General features: G+C 34.3%; 2 protein-coding genes across 3 annotated transcripts in view; one reads left to right on the forward strand and one right to left on the reverse strand.

Moving 5' to 3' along the window:
* TEX9 (testis expressed 9) overlaps positions 1-19,873 on the forward strand; it is an 81,834-nt gene that overhangs the window by 61,319 nt on the left and 642 nt on the right. For both annotated transcript variants that reach the window (XM_011986620.1, XM_011986612.1), the window contains exons 11-12: positions 4,792-4,926; positions 5,590-5,698. In XM_011986620.1, the coding sequence (XP_011842010.1) occupies positions 4,792-4,926; positions 5,590-5,667 (213 nt within the window). In that variant the 3' untranslated portion in view covers positions 5,668-5,698. The remainder of the gene's footprint in view (positions 1-4,791; positions 4,927-5,589; positions 5,699-19,873) is intronic.
* The window catches only part of MNS1 (meiosis-specific nuclear structural 1), a 33,193-nt gene continuing 19,436 nt past the window's right edge, over positions 6,117-19,873 (reverse strand). The window contains exons 5-10 of the mRNA XM_011986599.1: positions 18,979-19,208; positions 18,182-18,398; positions 17,975-18,082; positions 11,442-11,699; positions 8,609-8,734; positions 6,117-6,509 (exon numbers count right to left, since the gene is read on the reverse strand). Coding sequence (XP_011841989.1) covers positions 6,417-6,509; positions 8,609-8,734; positions 11,442-11,699; positions 17,975-18,082; positions 18,182-18,398; positions 18,979-19,208 — 1,032 coding nt within the window. The 3' untranslated portion in view covers positions 6,117-6,416. The remainder of the gene's footprint in view (positions 6,510-8,608; positions 8,735-11,441; positions 11,700-17,974; positions 18,083-18,181; positions 18,399-18,978; positions 19,209-19,873) is intronic.

Consider the following 19,873-nt stretch of genomic DNA (forward strand, 5'->3'; position numbering starts at 1 on the left):
AGATGAGTAGATTGCAAAAATTTTCTCCCATTCTGTAGGTTGCCTGTTCACTCTGATGGTATTTTCTTTTGCTGTGCAGAAGCTCTTTAGTTTAATTGGATCCCATTTGTCAATTTTGGGTTTTGTTGTCCTTGCTTTTGGTGTTTTAGCCATGAAGTCCTTGCCCATGCCTAAGTCCTGAATAGTATTACCTAGGTTTTCTTCTAGGTTTTTATGGTTTTAGGTCTAACATTTAAGTCTCTAATCCATCTTGAATTAATTTTCATATAAGGAGTAAGGAAAGGATCCAGTTTCAGCTTTCTACTTATGGCTAGCCAATTTTCCCAGCACCATTTATTAAATAGGGAATCCTTTCTCCATTTCTTGTTTTCGTCAGGTTTGTCAAAGATCAGATGGCTGTAGATATGTGGTGTTATTTCTGAGGGCTCTGTTCTGTTCCATTTCCTAATGTAAACATTTACAACTACAGATTTCCCTCTTAGCAGTGTTTATACTCTGTCCTATAGTTTTGGCATATTGTAGCTTTGTTTTAATTTGTCTCATGATTATTTTCCAATTTCCATTGTGATTTCTTATTTGAGCCCTTGGTAGTTTGAGTATTTTGTTCAATCCCCGCATATTTGTGGATTTTCCAGTTTTCCATCCGCTATTGATTTCTAGTTTGAATCAACTGTGATTGGAAAATATAATTTGTATGATTTCAGTCTTATAAAATGTGGGGAATGTTCCATGTGCACTTGAGAAAACTGTATTCTCCTCATTTATTTTCATTAACATCTTTGTTGAGATATAATTCGTATACCATACAGCCCACTTAAAATATATAAATAAGTTGTTTTTTGTAGTCACAAAGTTGTGCAACCATCACCACAATCAATTTTGCAATTTTATCACCCCAAAAAGAACCTCTGTACCCATTCACAGCCATTCTATATTCCCCCAACACCCTGCACCACATTCTAGCCCTAGGCAACCACTAATCTACTTCCTGTCTCTCCATATTTGTCTGTTGTGGCATATGATTCTATTTTTTCTTTATTATTTCAGTCTTTTGGGGGGAACAGGTGGTGTTGCTTACACAGATAAATTCTTTAGCGGTGATTTCTGAGATTTTGGTACACCCATCACCCGAGCAGTGAATACTGAACCCAATTAATCTTTTATCCCTCTCACCCTTCACCCATAAGTCCCTAGAGTCCATTATATCCTTCTTATGCCTTTGTGTTAGAGAATTGTTTTTTATGTCTCTTAAATCTAATTGGTCTGTAATGTTGTTCAAGTCCCTTATTTCTTTATTGGTCTTCTATCCAGTGGTTCTATCGATTATGGGAAGTGGGGTATTGAAGTCTACTTTTATTGTAGAGTGGTCTTTTCTCCAAGTCTGTCAATGCTTCATATATTTGGGCACTTTAATGTTTGGTACATATATAATTGTATCTATCTTCTTGCTGAACTGGCCCTTTTGTTTGGCTCATATGTTCTTATATAATGTCCTTCTTGGTATGTTTTAACAGTTTTGACTTAAAGTCTATTTTGTCAGATATTACTGTAGTCACTCCTGTTTTCTTTTGGTTACAAAATTTCAGATTATCTTTTTCCATCCTTTTACCTTCAATCTATGCATATCTCTGGATCTAAAGTTAGTTGCATGTAGACAGCATAAAGTTGGAATTTAGTTTTTAAAAATCCATTCTTCTATTCAATTTATTTTGGTTAGGGAGTTTTGTCCATTTACATTTAAAGTTATTGGGAGGCCTGTTGCTATTTGTTCACAGTTTTCTGTATGTCTTGAGGACTTTTAGCCTCTCATTTCCTCCCTTATTGCCTTCCTTAGTGTTTAGTTCATTTTGTGTAATGATGCAACTTCAATCGTATATAAAGACTCTACTGCTTTTCAGCCCCTGTCCTACCTTGTTTTACTGGTGTCACCAATTAGATCTTTAGGTTATGTACCCGTTAACAAAGATTTATAGTATGTTTTATGCTTTTGTCTTTTAAATTCTATGAAAGAATGAAAAGTGAGTTGTCAACCAAAATTAAAATAATACAGGCCTTTATATTTGTCCAAATATTTACATTTACTGGAGAATTTCATATTTGCATATAGCTTTGCGTTATTGTCTAGTATCCTTCTGTTTCAACTTGAAGGATTTTCTTTAGGATTTTGTAGGGAAGATATAGTGGTAATGAATTTCCTCAGCTTTTATCTAGGAATGTCTTTCTTTTTCATTTTTGAAGGATACTTTGCTGGATATAGTATTCTTCTGGGTGTTTTTTCTTTCAGCACTTTAAGTATATCATCCTACTGACTTCTGGCCTGCAAAGTTTCTGCTGAAAAATCTGTTGATAATCTTACAGATGCTCCCTTGCATGTGATGAGCCATTTTGTCTTGCTGCTATCAAGATTTTCTCTTTGACATTCGACTGATTAAAATGTGTCTTGCTGTGGGGTCTCTTTGGGTTTATCCTACTTGGAGTTCATGGAGCTTTTTGTATTTGTATATCCATTTTTCCTTAAATTTGGCAATTTTTCAGCTATTCTTCAAATAAGTTATTTGTCTCCTTTTCTCTCTCTCCTAAGATTACACTAATATATATATTGGCCCACTCGATGGTGTCCCTTAGCTGCTGTTCACTTTTCTTCTTCATTCTTTTACTTTTGGCTTCTCTGACCTGCTCATTTCAAATGACCTGTCTGAAAGCTCGCTCATTCTTTCTTATACCTGTTCAGCAGGTATAAGACCTGTTCTGCTGGAACCCTTCAAGTGAATTTTTCAATTCAGTTACTGTATTTTGCAGCTTTAGAATTTGTTTTGTTCTTTTTTGTAATTTTTGTTGATAGTCTCATTTTATTAATATATAGGTATCCTGATTTCATTTAGTTGTCAATATTCTCCTTCAGCTCATGGAGCATATTTATGGCAGTTATTTTAACGTCCTTGTCTAATAAGTGAGAAGCCTTTGTTTCTTTAGGATAAATTTCTGGATATTAATTTTATTCCTTTAATATGGTCCATGTTTCCCTGTTTCTTTGGATGTCTTGTGATCTTAACGTTGAAAAATGGGTGTTTGAAAAAACAGTCAGTTCTCTCAGTCTTGCAGACTGGCTGCATGCAAAGACCTTCACTAATCAGCGTGGTGTAAAGTCTTGAGGTTCTCTCAAACCTTTTCTGGGGATGTGTCTTTCCTGGGCCTGTGTGTTTTTATTCCAGTTTTCCATACACATGGCTTCTTTTAAATGTCCTAATTACCTAAAAGTCTCACCTACTTCTCACAGATTTAGATGCTGTATTGTATTCCTCTGCCCATAATTTTTTGCCACCAGGTTCCTGCAGTTCTGTGGACTCACTGCACCTCTCACATTCAGTGGTACCAACCACCTGTTTCTGCAGCTTCCAACCTGATATCCAAATGACGCAGCTGTTCCCATCAGTACTAAGTCAGGCAAGACAGATACCAGTCCCTCAGGCAGGCCCCAGAAAAACCAGAATGTTGCAAGCAAGTCTACTCTTTTCCTTCCATTCCAAGGGAGGGAACTGGGAATTGGGTGGCTTCCTCCTGACTGTGCTGTGCGAGGGAGTATGTGGGGAAAGGGTAAGAAAAACACCATGACATTTCCTACTATTTTGAGTATGGCCTTTTCTTAGTTAGGCATTCTTTTGGTTGCTTCTGCTGACTGACTGGTTTCTAGAGCTCTCCCAAAGCTACTTTGGTCTGGGTATCATATATTTAGTCTTTCAGTGGGGGGAGCAAAGGCCTGGAGCTTCCTAATCCACCATTTTGCTAACGCTGTATCTTTTAAAGAGGTGTTTTTTTTTTTGTTTTTTGTTTTTGAAAAGAAAAATTCTATACACACACACATATCTATAGATAGATTTCACATTACTATTTCTATTTTTTTCTCCATCTTTTTTATGTGTGTGTACAGAGATTCAGATTTCCTTCTGGTATCATTTTCCTTTTGTATGAATTACTTCCTTTAACATTTCAAGTATAGATCTTCCTATACTTAATGATTTCTACTGACCCTTTTTCTGCTTTGCTCAAATTGCTCAAGACCTTATCCAGTCCATTATTACCAAGATTACAAACTTGGTCTCCCCCTTGTCATGGGAAGTGGGTAAATTCTCTGCTTAGCTAAAGACTACAGCCATTTCCTTTCACAGGTACCTAGGTGTCTCACCCTGTAAATGGTATTTAGATGTCTGCCAAGCATTTGAGGGAAATACGTATGCATGTTTTGAGGGGTCTCTTTTTTCTAGAATTTCCTACTTAAAAATTTGTACCACCTTGGCAGCCCTGCTCTCTGACTCCTCAGTCCAATAAGACTACTACTTTTTGCTTGAGTTCTTATCTCTGTGAACCCACGAACTGGAAAGCGCTTTCAGGAGAAGCTAGTTGAATGTGGATCTAAACCAGTATTTCTGCTCTTTCAAAGATCATACCACTTCCAGTTTCTACTTATTATTGATTATTCATCTGTGCCTTCAAATATATTTTTTAAAATTCACAAATCCAGAGTTTATGTTGGTTCAATACAAGCTACTTTGCTGTTACTAGAATTAGAACTGAGTTATTTTTAACTTTTTTAAAAATGGGAAGTACCTGAGCATGACTAAAAGCTATCAAATTCCAGTAATTCGATAATGGAAAGCAATTTTTATCTACAAAAAAATTTATATTTCAGTTTTAAAAAGTACTTTTTATTACTGTTGTGATGGTAGTCTATAATTCTGTCCATTGAAAGGCTGTATATTAAAGAATATATGGCACTTTTTTTTCCTTTTGTAGGACATAGCAAATGAAGAACATAAAAAAATTGAAGTGTTAAAATCAGAAAACAAGAAGCTAGAAAAACAAAAAGGAGAATTAATGATAGGGTTCAAGAAACAGTTAAAATTAATTGATGTTTTAAAAAGGCAAAAGGTGAGTCTGTCATTAAAGTTAAATCATCATATTATCTGTACCTTTCTTACTAAACAATTCAGCATTTTTCACTTTAGGTATGTTTAATTTTTGACATCTTTAGGCACTGAATTTCATATAAAATGCATTATTCATATGAAATCTAACATGTATAGTGAGATTTATGTATGTGTCATCTAAGCAAGTGGATATTTTCACATAAGTAAATTAGTGTAGAAAATGGGACTGGAAAATACAGTACAGGTATGTCTCAACTACAGAAAGTACCACATTAAAGAATGACTATTATCTTAGGGGACTGTTTGCCTCTTCAAACCTTAGAGTGAACATTGCTTCCAAACCACTGTTGCTGCTTTATCTAAAACTTCATAGTTCTGACACTTTCCTTCTTTGCAAAGGTCAGGTATTACAATATTATAGAATTATTATCTTAAAAATAAGTTGGTTCAATACTACTGTTAGACAAAAAGTATTCTATAGGTTGGTCCTTGAATGTAATTACTACCATTTCAAATATCATGCTTATTGGAATTAACAGTATACATTCCTACAACAGAACTTACATTCTGACAATATATTATCCACACATTTTTACAAACTTCCTGTTGTTTGGTGGCCTACTCTTAATACTAAATCAGACAATACTGATTTTTTTTTTAACAGATGCATATTGAAGCTGCCAAGATGCTGTCTTTCACTGAGGAGGAATTTATGAAAGCACTTGAATGGGGAAATTCATAAGTGATCCCTACTTCAGTTAGTCTCTATGACAGTATGTGGTGGATACCCATTTTACTTATTGTAATGGTTTGAATTATTTTTACTCTTCATAAGTAATATAGTTATGAAATCAAAATAATTTCAAAGAATTCCCTTTTTAGATTTGGGAGATATAAAACTGATGCATTATTCTAATATGTAGTTATTAGAAAAAATTTTGTAAAATAAAGCAACAATTTAACTTTTGATTCTGCTATCTTATGACTTATTAGCTATTTTTGAGTTTGTTAAGTTCTTACTGAACGTGACAATTAAGCACATTAGATAATAAAATTCTTGACTCTTTTCATTTACAGTTCTCCTCCCTTAAAGTAGACCGAAAAAGATGCTTTAAAAGAAAATTCCAAATATTTATTTCCCTGGCTAAATCGAGTAAGGAAAGTTCCTAAATACAGAGAGAAGGCAGTTAGTTCACTTTGGGGTAGAGTTCTGTATTAGTCAAGGTACATATACTGTCTTGAGGATGGGGATGCAAACAATGCTCTGTAGTGTGGTAGAAATCGGATTTTCAAATTATCAGTACAAAAAATAACAGTTTGATTAAAATTAATTTTTATCTGATAATTGTTTACAAGTTATAAATTCAGTGATGACTTACAAAATCCAAATAGACAATGGATTCCTACTGCCACTGAACTGTAAAACAAAAGTTATGCTGACATCTAGTGGTAACATACGAAAAATCTAGGGTTTACCCAATTTTGATGTTATCATTTGTCTTCACAAATTTCACTCCTTTGCTGATACACTTTCCTAAACTCTTCACCAAGCAGATCAATATCATCCTCTTTTTTAAATACTCCCTACAAGAAAAATATTTTGTGGGTTACTTTTGAATATCAGAATATTTCACTAAATGCTTTTAAGACTGACAAAGACATGAGGTTAGTAAAGTTATCACCAAGGTAATGAAATCTGTTCAATAGATTAATGAAACTTTAAAAAAAAATCAACACTTTTCAACAAAATAAGACTTTACATATATATTGAATATTCCTAGACTGACCCAATTTTCTGATTTATCAGCTCTAGTGTAGGAGCTTGTCATATGAATCTGAGCTCTTCTACAAGTTCTACTGCTTGGATTACCTAGATAGGAAGGCACTTCATCTATAGTGTACCCTACCCTTTTCTTTAAATAGCTCTATAATATGATATAAGGGTGAGCTTCGATAGATTCATGCATGGGATTAGTTCTTCATGTGTCAGTTCTATGGCTAATCAGCAATCAATCAGTCTTGCAGAAAAGAATCCAGGTTTGGAGGTAAGCCATTTAAGCAAACCCTCTGGAATTCTTCACTGTTCTATTGTTCTTTTCCCCTATAGTATACTGCAAAGGGCTCTTTAAAACAAAATTAAATATTTACTTATCTTGCAATCTAAAGAATTTTAAGGATAACTGAGGTCATTTGGCGCCATTAGGATCTAAAGGATAAAGATCATTTTTGGATATCAAGTTTATTAATCACTCCTGCTGCCTCCACAATTATTTCCTCTACAAAAATATCACATCCCAAAGACATTCCTACAGTTTATAATTTATTTTATGAAATTTATTAATTACATATGGATTTTATCATTAATACATCATTTTGCATTCCTTAATCCTATGTAACCAATTAGACTATCAAAAGTCCTGTGGCCAGGCAATAATTACCTATATATTTTATATATTTTTCCTTCCTTAGCACCAGACTGAATGTAAAATATGCACTTGATTCTACTGAATAAAATATGAAACGGCATTTCTATAGCTGAAAGATAGTGATCTTATTTATATAAGTCTAGATGTTTATGTGTCCTATGAAACTGTTACTACTTTTTTAAGACAGGGTCTCACTCTGTTGCCCAGGCTGGAGTGCAGTGGCAAGATCATGGGTCACTGCAGCTTCAGCTTTCCAGGCTCAAGCAATCCTCCAACCTCAGCCTCCAGAGTAGCTAGGACTACAGGCGTGCATCACCACATCCAGTTAACTTTTTATTTTGTGTAGTAATGGGACCTCCCTATGTTGCCCAGACTGATCTTGAACTCCTGGGCTCAAGTGATCCTCCTGCCTCAGCCTCCCAAAGTGCTAGGATTATAGGCATGCGTCACCATGCCCAGCCAGTTACTATTTTATTTGAAGTCACAGTGTGTCTCAGGTATACATTAAAATTCACTATCTTCTGGAATTTTAAAAATCAAGTTTAACTAGTTACAACTTCCTACTATAGAGCAGATCTGTCTCAAACTCGGTTCAAGCATGTTCCTATTACTGGTGTTACCAATGACAATGTTTTCATACACATTCTCAGCTTTGGCGTATAAGTATCACAGTTGTTGTAGAGTAGCTTTAGATTTCATATACTAAAAGGGGAGAAAAGAACCTCTAAAATACAAACTCATGCCATGTGTGGTGGCTTATGCCATGTGTGGTGGCCCACACCTGTAATCCCAGCACTTTGGGAGGCCGAGGCGGATGGATCACCTGAGGCCAACAGTTTAAGACCAGCCTGGCCAACATGGCGAAACCCTGTCTTTACTAAAAATACAAAAATTAGCTGGGTGTGGTGGCAAATGCCTGTAATCCCAGCTACTCAGGAGGCTGAAGCAAGAGAATCACTTGAACCTGGGAGGCAGAGATTGCAGTAAGCTGACATTCTGCCACTGCACTCCAGTCTGGGTGATAAATAAAGTACAAATTCAGTAAATCAAGCTCATACCTCTAATAATGTGCCAAGACCAATCATTGTAGATATACTGAAATGGGCCCAGAGAGGTTCAGTGCCTGGACAGGATCCCATCACTGCTTCATAACCGAGCAAGAAGTGAGCAAAATCTAGGCAGTCTAAAATCCAAATACCATGTTTTTTTCATTATAAAAGGTCATGAAGATTACAGCTTGAGATAAATCTCACTTACTTTAGGGAGATAGCCTAGTAAGTTTGTAGCATGCTCTTTGAGAAGTTTTAGCCTTTCTTCTTCAATAATTGCATTAATAAATCCTTGCCGCCTTTGCTGCAACTGCCACTCTTCTAGTTCATGTTGCTGAAAATGCAGATCAAATTTTGTTATCACAAAGTACATTAATCTTATACGAAGTTTTCAAATAAAACTACTCATGCAATGAATTAGATAAAATTGATGAACTATTTATGACACTAAGTTCAAAAGATTCTAGATAATATATATTTTATGTCTGTACACATATCTGTAGTCTGTACACATTTTTTACTATCATTATTCCTTTAAAATTACAAGGAGGCAAACAAATATTTTCAGGAAAGTGTCTTCATTACCAAGGGAAAAAATATTCAAAGGAGTGACTGCCTGATACAGTAAATATTTACTGAATGCTTACCATATGCCAGATGCTGAAGAGTTTTCAGTGTAAAACAAAAAGTGAATAAAGAAGATCAGAAATATCTAAAAGATGTGAAATATATATTTAAAATATATATATTTTAAAAATATATATATTTTAAAAATATATATAATATATATATATGCATTTTAAAAGATATGAAGCATGAGAATTCCACTAGTATTTCTTAGGAAAGAGCTCTTGAATACTCGTAATCACATCAAAATTCTGGGCCATATAGAAAAGATGACTTGAACTACGTGAAAGAACAGTAATCTACTAAGCCACTGTTAATTTGAGACTGCACTTGCATTCAAACCTAATTCTATCTTAATTCACCCATTCCTTATAAAGAGGAGATACAGGAAAGTTCTGTAATGTTACAGGGGAAAGCAAACTTGATAGATTTTTGTCCAATGGTAGAGTCTAATTTGGGCTAATGCAGGATTTCCTAAGAAGGATCTGGTAGGCCAAATTCAATGTTTATCCTAAAAAGAAAAATTTACAGTAAATTAAATAGTTTAGGTAGTTATGAAATCAACGTATCCATTTAGGACAAATTCTGAATAGCTTTGGTGGTAGGAAACTACCTCCTGGGAAGTTTCAGATTTTGTCTGACCATATGATTTTTGTAGAGGTAGACAGAATTATAGATACCTATTTAGGAATATCTCTGAAATCCAGAAAACATAGTTAGACCTTATAGGATTGTACAATGGTGTTAATGAGTTTCATCATGAAGATCTGTCCTTACCTTGGGGGCAGAACAAAAATGCTGCCCAATCGAACTGACAAAACCAAGCCGACAGCTTCATATTGGGAACATTTATAAGTCTTTAAAGATTAAGACATAAATTATTTGTATAAGTGTCTATGCATTAGGTGACTTTATCTGATTTCCATTTAGTTTTTAGTCTGATTTCTAGTTAGTTGTCTTGCTAATTTTTCCAGGAGCTTTCTCCTATCCAAATTACTAACCAGGCCTGATTCTGCTTAGCTTCTGAGAACAGATGAGCTCCAATCTGAAACATAACAGCACTTGTATTCCCAAAAATTTCTCATATTTGAAACATTTGCATTATTTTGACTCCTACTTTGTATAGTTTTAAAAGTCACGTAAGTCTCACTGAGTCTTCCTTTTAAAAGTAAATTCTTCTCTTCCTACCAGTTTTCAAAACACCTACATATTATCCATTTGGTTCTTAAACCACGAAAATCCAGTGAGAGAATATAAGTATTCAGTTTTACGGATGAGACATAAATCAATGTGTCCAAAGCCAAAAACTTAATTCCCTCTCCAACACTTAAATCTGCATTTCCAACTAGTAATCTTCCCCTGGGCCACCCAAATCATTTTGGGTGGACAAAATAGAATTATTTGCCCCCTCAAAATCATTTCTTTTCCTCTATACTCTTTCCTTAGAATATCACCCAGTCACCCATTAAAGACGGTAGTAATACATGGACACAGGGAGAGGAACATCACACTGTGGGCCTGTCGGGGGGTAGGGGAGGATAAGGGGAAGGGAGAGCATTAGGACAAATACCTAATGCATACAAGGCTTAAAACCTAGATGACAGGTTGACAGGTGCAGCAAACCACCATGGCACGTATATACCTGTGTAACAAACCTGCATGTTCTGCACATGCATCCTGGAACTTAAAATAAAAATACTCAAAAATAATTAAAAAGATGGAATGACAGTATTATTTATTAGTAGTATCCTTAAGTCTTCTCTCACCTCTCTAGATCTCACTGGTCACCAAGCCCCATCAATTCCATATCCTTAATATCTCTTGGGTGGATCCCCTCTCCATTTGCATGGGTTTCACCAGTTGTCACTGGGATTATTATAATAACTTACTTACTGATCTTCCTATCTCTAAGCTTACTCATCTCTTATCTACCTTCAATGCTCTCACTTGAATTGTCTTTCAAAGTGCAGATCTTAACATACAGCTTTCCAATCTTCAGTGGTTTCCCTTAGAAAAGCCCACCTTCTTAAAATGGCATGCAGGGTGTTCATGATCTGTTTCTCTCTCTGCCATACCAAAACATCCATAGCTCTGTAACCTATTATCACATGTACATGACATATTTATAATTACTTTTTATATATTTTTCTTAACCAAGACCATAAATTCATGGGTGACATGGACTTAGTTTTATTTACCTTTCATGTTCTCCATACCAACCAGTGTTTAGCACATAGAAAGCATCAATAAATATTTTCTAGAAGCAAAAATGGTCAGAAAATTTATATATATATTAGTAAACATACTAACACTGTCTGGCATATAAAGCTTCTCAGTAAATGTTTAGTGGATGATACATGAGCTAATTGCTGTTTAATGATAACGACCAAAAAACCCCCACAACTTTTTCTTACTTTGTCTGCAAGGAATTGTTGGCGACGTTCTTCAATAAGTTTTTCCACAGCTCTCCTGTGTTCCAGCTGCTTCATTCTTTGTTTCTGAGCATTCATTAATTCTATCCGATCATCCTCAGCAAATTTAGCTAGCATAGTTTTTCTAAAGTTCTCCTCTTCCTCTTTTGCAGCCTGTAGTACTAATTCCTTCAAGGCCATTTGTTCTTCAAAATCTTGCTTCATCTCTTTTTGCTTTCTCAGTTTCTTTTCTGCTTCTTCCTAAACAACAATACAGCTAAAAGTTAATTTAGTAACTCTTTGCTTACACCAGATTTATAAGGGAAGAGTGATAGAGTTTGGTTAAATTAGTATTGGTTAAATTTAGTATTACAAACTGAGAAAGTTATAAGGCTTTTCATGATAACACATTGTCCATCCCTTTAAAACTAGCTGGATAAAGAATATGTTTACCTTTGGATTGTTTTCTGCTACTCATGAATAAATTTTATATTTACCATCTTGTTTCTCAACTCAGTTTTAACACATAACTGCTTTGAAAAGAGCTGTTACAGAAGCTTTTTTTGCACACCTGAGTTTATTCATCTGAAATCTATGGTAACTATGAATCATTCTAGATTCTTGATTACAAAAGCTGTCCAAACCACCCATAAGTATTTTTCAGTTTCCAACGTCCTCCTCAAAATCAAAACTGCACTTACCCGTCTCTAGTTTTCTAATATTCCCTTCATTCTCCAAAATTCTCTAAAATTTAAAAACAATTATCTATCAATGACAATCAGTACTTCTTTAGGGAAATTCAAATATAGTTGGAGCAGTTAAGTCCTTTCCTATAAGCTTTTATTTTCTGAACATTTTATTATGAAAAATTTCATACATACTAAAAAATATAATTTTACAATGGTCACTCACTTCTAAATAATTCATGGGCCAAAGAGGGAATGCCAAGGAAAATAAATACATTGTAGTTAATAAAAATGAGATAGCAAAATTTGTGAGATGCTGCTAAAGCAGTTCTGAGAGACATTTATAGCACTAAATGCATACATTTAGGAAAAGGTATATGTAGCACTAAATGCATGTATGTAGGAAAAGTCTCAAATCAATAATCTAAGCCCCTACTTCAAGAACCTATAAAAAGAACTGTAAAGTAAACTGAAAATAAGCAGAAGGAAGAAAATAATAAAACTGTAGAAATCAATGGAATTAAAAATAGAAAATAGACAATTATCAGTGAAACAAAAGGCTGGTTCTTAAAAAAATCAGTGAAATGGACAGACCTTTAACAAGGCTGACCAAGAAAAAAAAATAATGAATAAACAAATTACCAATATCAGGAATAAAACATGGGATATCACTAGAGACCCTACAGACAACAAAAGGATAATACAGGAATACTGCAAATTATTATACACACATAAATTTGACAACTTAGACGAAATGGATCACTTCCTTGAGAAACACAAGCTACCAAAACTCACCAAATATGAAATAAGGTAATTTGAATAGTCTTATCACTATTAAGGAGATTGAATTAATAACTTGAAATTCCCCCAAAATAAAACCCCAAGTCAGGATGGTTTCACTGGAAAATTCTATCAAATGTTTAACACCAATTCTACACAATCTCTTCCAGAAAACTGAAGAGGAGGAAACATTTCCCCATTCATTTTAGGAAGATAGTATTACCCTGCAACCAATATAAAAAATTACAGACCAATATTCCTCATGAATATGGATGCACAAATCCTTAACCCAATATTAGAAAATAGATCATCCATTAAAAGAATTATTTACCATGACCAAGCAGTGTTTATTACAGGGATGCAAGGCTGGTTCAATACTCAAAAATCAATCAATGTAACATACTAGGTTAAAGAAGAAAAAGTACGTAATTGTATCAGTAGAAAAAAGCATTTAACAAAATTTAACACTCCTTCATGATAAGAAGCCCTCAGAGACACAGGTATAGAAGAGAACTTCCTCAACTTGATAAAGAACACCTACAAAAAACCTATAATTAACATTATACTTAATGGTTAAAAACTTAATGCTTCCCCCTAAGATCAGCAACAAGGAAAGGTGATGTCTACTCTCATCACTCTTCTTCAACATAGCTCTAGCCAGTGGTGCTGGAAATTTTAGCCAGCATGTAAGGTAAGGAAAGGAAATAAAAATATACAGATCAGAAAGGAAGAAACAGCCTGTACCTCTGGGCAGAAGATATGCCTGACTATGTAGGGAAAAAAATTCCTACAGCTAACAAGTGAATTCAGCAAGGTTGTAAGATACAAGATAAACACAAAAATATCAATTCACTAGCAATGAGTACACGGACACCAAAATAAAAGCTAACATTCCATTTATAATCGCTCAAAAAATGAAATACTCAGATGTGACCAAACACATACAGGATTTGTATGCTGAAACTAGAGAATCCTGATGAAAAAAATTCAAAGATCTAAATAAAGGGAGAGCCAAATTGTGTTCATGAATTTAATATAGTGAATTTATCAATTCTCCCCAAACTGATATTCATATTTAATTCAATTCCTATCAAAATCCCAGCAAAAATTATTTATAGAGATTCTTCAAAAATTCATATGGAAAGGCAAAGGAACTAGAATAGCAAAAAAAAAATTTTAAGACTTGCCGTATAGCTGCAGTATTCAGAACTGTGTAGTATTGGTGGAGGGATGGATACATAGGACCAACAGAACAAAATAGAGACCACAGGAATAGACCCATACAAACATGCCAGCTGTGTTTTAAGAAAGGTGCAAAAGCAATTCAACATTGGAGAAACAGCCACTTCAACAAATGGTGTGGAACAATTGGACTAAATCCAATGGCAAAAACCGTATTTGACTTAAGTCTCATAGTTTGTACCAAAAATTAAAACACATCACAGACTGAAATGTAAAATGGAAAAGCAAACACACACACACACACAACAAAACACAAAAACAAAAACAAAAAACTTTTAGGAAAAAGGAGGAGAAATTCTTCAAGAACTAGGCAAAGAGTTTCTAGAGTTGACACCAAAGGCATGATCCATAAAAAGAAAAACTGATAAAGTGAACTTCATAGAAATGGAAAACATTTGCTCTAAGAAAAACCATGCTCTAAGATCACGTTAAAAGGATGAGAAGACAAAGCTACAGAGTAGGAGAAAATATTTGCAAACCACCCACCTGACAAAGGACTAGTATCTAGAATATATGAAGAACTCTCAAAACCCAACAATAAATGGACAAACAACCCAATTAGAGAATCAGCAAAAGACACGAAGAACTATTTCACCAAAGGGGATCTTACACCGAAGAGGATGGCAGATAAGCACATGAAAAGATGTTCAGCATCATTAGCCATCAGGGAAATGCAAAATAAAACTACAAGATATCACTACATGGATATTTAAAAGTGGCTATAATAAAAAATTGTTGAGCTTCTGAGGACAGAGGAGGAAAAAAATTAAAAAATAAACGGTGGCAACACCAAATGCTGGTGAGAATGCAGACAGACTGGGTAACTCACACATTTCTGATGGGAATGTTAAATGCTACAGCTGTTCTGGAAATCACTTTGGTAGTCTGTTACACAGCTGACATGCAATTACCACAAAACCCAGCTAATACATTCTTGAGCATTTATTGCAGAGAAATGAAAGTTGATGTTTATACAAAAAGCTTTACCTCAATGTTCACAGCAGTTTACTCATCAGAGCTAAATACTGGAAGCATTCCAAATGCCCTTTAATGGTCAAATAAAATGGTACATACATACCAATGGAATGTTACTCAGCAATAAAAACTAACAAATGATCAATACAAGCAACTTGGATGAATTTCCAGGAAATTATGCTGAATAAAAATGCCAACTCGAAAAAGTTACATACTGTTTGATATCATTTATATAACATTCTTGAGGCACATACTTTTTAATTTATAATTAAAGGCTTATCCATGTTTTGGCATGATCAGTCTGTCATTCTTTTAATAGCTGAATAACATTTTATTACATGGATATACTGTATTTTGTTTATCCATTCATCAGACATTTGGGTTATTTCTACTTTTGGGTTATTTCTACTTTTAGAGTATTATGAATAATGCTGCATAAACATTTCTGTGTAAGTGGGTAGACATAGACTCATTAATTTTTAACCATTCTTTTTTCTAATACATGCATTTAAAGATAGAAACTTTCCTCGAAGCACTGCATTAACTGCACGTCACATATTTTGATATGCTGTTTTTTAAATAATTTAGTTTGAAATATTTTTCTAATTTCCAATATGATTTATTCCCCTTTTCTTATTGCTTATTTAGAAATATATTGTTTAATTATAATATATTTAAGGATTCTGCAGGTATGTTTTCATTACTGATTTTTAATTTCATTCCACTGTTGTCAGAAAACATATCTGGTATTATGTAAAACCTTGAAAATTTATTGAGACTTCCTTTATGTCCTAGAATATGATCTATCTTGGTGAATGTTCCATGTTTGAATGGAATTTGTATTCTGCTGTTGTTGGGTGGCGTATTCTCTAAATGTCAGGTCAAATTTACTGATACTGCTTTCAACACTATATCCTGCGGTTCTGACTACTTAGTCTATAGATTAATGAGAACTATGCATTGAAATACCATTCTGGACATAGGACGTGGCAAAGATTTCATGAGGAAGACTCGAAAAGCAATTGTAACAAAAACAAAAACTGACAAGTGGGACCTAGTTAAACTAAACAGTTTCTTCACAGGAAATAAAGTTATCAACAGACTAAACATACGACCTACAGAATGGGAGAAAATATTTGTAAGCTATGCATCTGACAAAGGTCTAATATCCATAATCTCTAAGGAATGTAAACAAATTAACGACCCTATTTAAAAAATAGGCTGGCCAGGTGTGGTGGCTCCCACCTGTAATCCCAGCACTTTGGGAGCCCGAGGCAGGTGGATCATGAGGTCAGGAGATTGAGACCATCCTGGCTAACACGGTGAAATGCCATCTCTACTGAAAATACAAAAGAAAAAATTAGCTGGGCATGGTGGTGGGTGCCCGTAGTCCCAGGAATGGCATGAACCCGAGAGGCGGAGCTTGCAATGAGCCCAGATCACGCCACTGCACCCCAATCTGGGCGACAGAATGAGACTCTGTCTAAAAAAAAATAATAAAATAAATTAAAAAATAAAGAATAGGCTAAGGACACAAACAGACACCTCTCAAAAGATGATATATATGTAGCCAACAAGCATATGAAAAAGTGCTTAATATCACTAATCATTAGAGAAATGCAAACCAAAACCACAATGAGACACTATCTCACATCAGTCAGAATGGCTATTAAAAAGTCACAAAATAATGGATGCTGGCAAGGTTGCGGAGAAAAAGGAATGCTTATATACTGTTGGTGGGAATGTAAACTAATTCAACCACTGTAAAAAGCAGCGTGGTGACTCCTCAAATAATGGAAACAATTAACATTTGACCCAGCAATCCCATTGCTGGGTATATACCCAAAGGAATATAAATCATTCTACCATAATGACACATGCATGTGTGTATTTATAGCAGCACTAGTCACAACAGCAAAGATATGGAATCCACCTAGATACCCATCAATGGTGGACTGGATAATGTACATATACACCACAGAATACTACACAGCCATAAAAAAGAACAAAATCACATCCTTTGCATCAACATGGATGGAGCTGGAGGCCATTAGCCTATGCTTATTAATGCAGGGATAGAAAACCAAATACTACATGTCTTCACATGTAAGTAGGAGCTAAATATTGAGTACACATGAACACAAAGAAGGAAAACAGACACTGGGGCCTACTTGAGGGTGGAGATGGGAAGAGGGTGAGGATCAATAAACTACCTATCAAGTACTATGCTCATTACTTGGGTGACAAAATAATGTTACACCAAACCCCCATGACACACAAATTTATCCCTGTAACAAACCAGCACATGTACCTCCTGAACCTAAAGTAAAAGTTGGAAAGAAAAAAAGAAAAAAAAATCTTGGAACTCTGATTGTGGATTTGCCTATTTCTCCTTTCAGTTTTTCTTCATGTATTGTGAAGCTTTATTATTTAGGTTCACATGCCTTTAGGACTATTACATCTTCTAGATGAATTTACTGTATTATCATGAATTGCTTGTCCTCAAGTTGACTTTGTCTCATATTAACATAGCAACGCCAACCTGCTTTTGACTAGCGTCTGTATGTTATATATCTTTCACCATCCTTTTGCTTTTAAACTATGTGTCTTGATATTTAAGTTATGATTACAGACAACATAGTTGCATCATGCTTTTTATAATAGTTTATAAATTGATGCCTGAGTCTATCTTTTTAGCCAGCTTGAAAATTTCTGTCTTTTAACTGTAGTATACCATTTACATATAATGTAATTACCAGTATGGTTGGATTTAAATGTACTATTTCCCTTCTGCTTCATCTCAAAATTATATTCTTCTTTATGTTAATCATTCTTTCCATTTCTGAAACTTACTTTTAGCTTCCTCTTATATATTTCAGCTTGTTCTTCCTGGTATAATTCTTGTCGCACTTGTTCCAAATCTTCACGTTGCCGCAGCATTTCTTCTAATTTCTGTGTCAACTATTAAATTTTTTAAAAAACATAAATATTTATAGGACCCAAATTCTGTAACTAATATTTCAGAATTTAGTAGTGTTAAAGAAGTGGTTATTTTAATACCGCATTCTGAAGCTGTAGCCTTTTCTCCTCATTTTCTTGAACTTTTGCCATCCGATCTTCTTCTCTTTGCTGCTGCATGTTAGCAAACTCTATGATTTTTCTGTTTTCTTCTTCCATCTCCTCACGTTTCTTTTTTCTCCAGAGAGCCTGCTCTTTCTGAAACTCTTCTATATACCTTCGCATTGCATTCATTTTTTCTAACTTTTGTTGTTTTTCCCTGAAAAGCAGTTACAAGTACGGATTTAACATAAACAATAAAATATAAAAAAGTAATTTCATTTTGTTCATAATAATGTACAGAAAAACACTATAGTTTTTTTCATTCGTGCATGCAACAAACATTTTGAATGCTTACTATGTGCTAAATATAATGCCAGGTATGAATTTTTCTTTGGGTGAAATACTGTGATAGTCTCCTCTAACCTATTAATGAAGTTTTATGCATCTTATTTCATAAATGCTACAAACATTAGCTTTGCAGCACTCTATATTTAAGCTGTCTACCAAAAAAATTCATTAGAATACATGTCCTCTGACATATGATATGGGCATATATAAGAAAAACAAATGTTTAGGTCATTCAATCACAAGCATTTATTAATCATCAGATAATTCATTTATTAATCATGCTAACAGAGATGACAATGAGTTGGTCCCAATTTATGTGTTCATAACTAATATTTATTGAGCACTTACTATGTATTAGGCACTGTTCTAGGTGTTTCAGTTCCTCAAACAAACCTACGATCAATCTAAAGTGAACATTTAGGCATGTAAGAAAGTTAGGATAAACTTACAACCGATCTTCTTCATAGATCTTCCTAACAATTTCATCAATCATGAGTTTCTCTTTTAGCAACTGCTCATAAGCTTCCTGCTTTTTTTTTTCTTGTTCTTCAAGTTGTTTCTCTAAGTCAAGATAGTATTGTGCTTTCACTTTGTTTCGTTTGTCTTCTGCAGCATTCTCTTCCTTTATTATTCTCTTGTGTTCTTCCATCATGGTTTTGGCTATTTCAGCATCACGTTTCTGTTATTCAAACAAAATTGATCTTTCCATTTTCAAATTTGAACATAGTATGATAGTATAATTTACACCAATGTTATTGAATATTATAAAGTCTTTTACATAAATTTTTTCATCTGTCTAGGTTAAAAAGCAAAAATAAGTTATTATTAGCTGAAGAGTGTGAATAATGAGTCAGACCCTAAAGAAGCTTTCCTCTCCTTTCAAGTAGCTCTCCCAGGACAATACCTGATAAGGATTATTAATAACTCCACATTCAAAAAACAATGAATAAAATTCTAAGTACTTTCTTAATAACTGTTTAGCTGCTAAAGCAGTCATTATCTTATTATTCTATTTATAAACTGAGCTAGGCAATTTTCATCATTTTTAGCTTCATTGTTTATCAGCTGCTATTTAAAGATGGTACTACCTCTTTCTTACAGGTCTGCTATTAAATGGCTTTGAGCAGCTCCTAGCCTAAACTTTCTTTCCTGCCATTGGCCCTTGATGTTTCCTCTTTCTGATTTATTAAAGGCCCTTTATCTGAAAAGAATCACAGATGCTATTATGCCTGTTTTCTGCAGCTTTTGATTCACTCAAGACCATTCCCATTGTCAAGAGACAGTCTTTCTTCTTGGATGGGTTAAACCCCTTATTTCTTCTGAGCATTTTTCAAATCGTTTAAT

This window comes from Mandrillus leucophaeus, unplaced genomic scaffold (genome assembly GCF_000951045.1).
Source record: "Mandrillus leucophaeus isolate KB7577 unplaced genomic scaffold, Mleu.le_1.0 Scaffold108, whole genome shotgun sequence".
NCBI classification, from domain to species: domain Eukaryota; kingdom Metazoa; phylum Chordata; class Mammalia; order Primates; family Cercopithecidae; genus Mandrillus; species Mandrillus leucophaeus.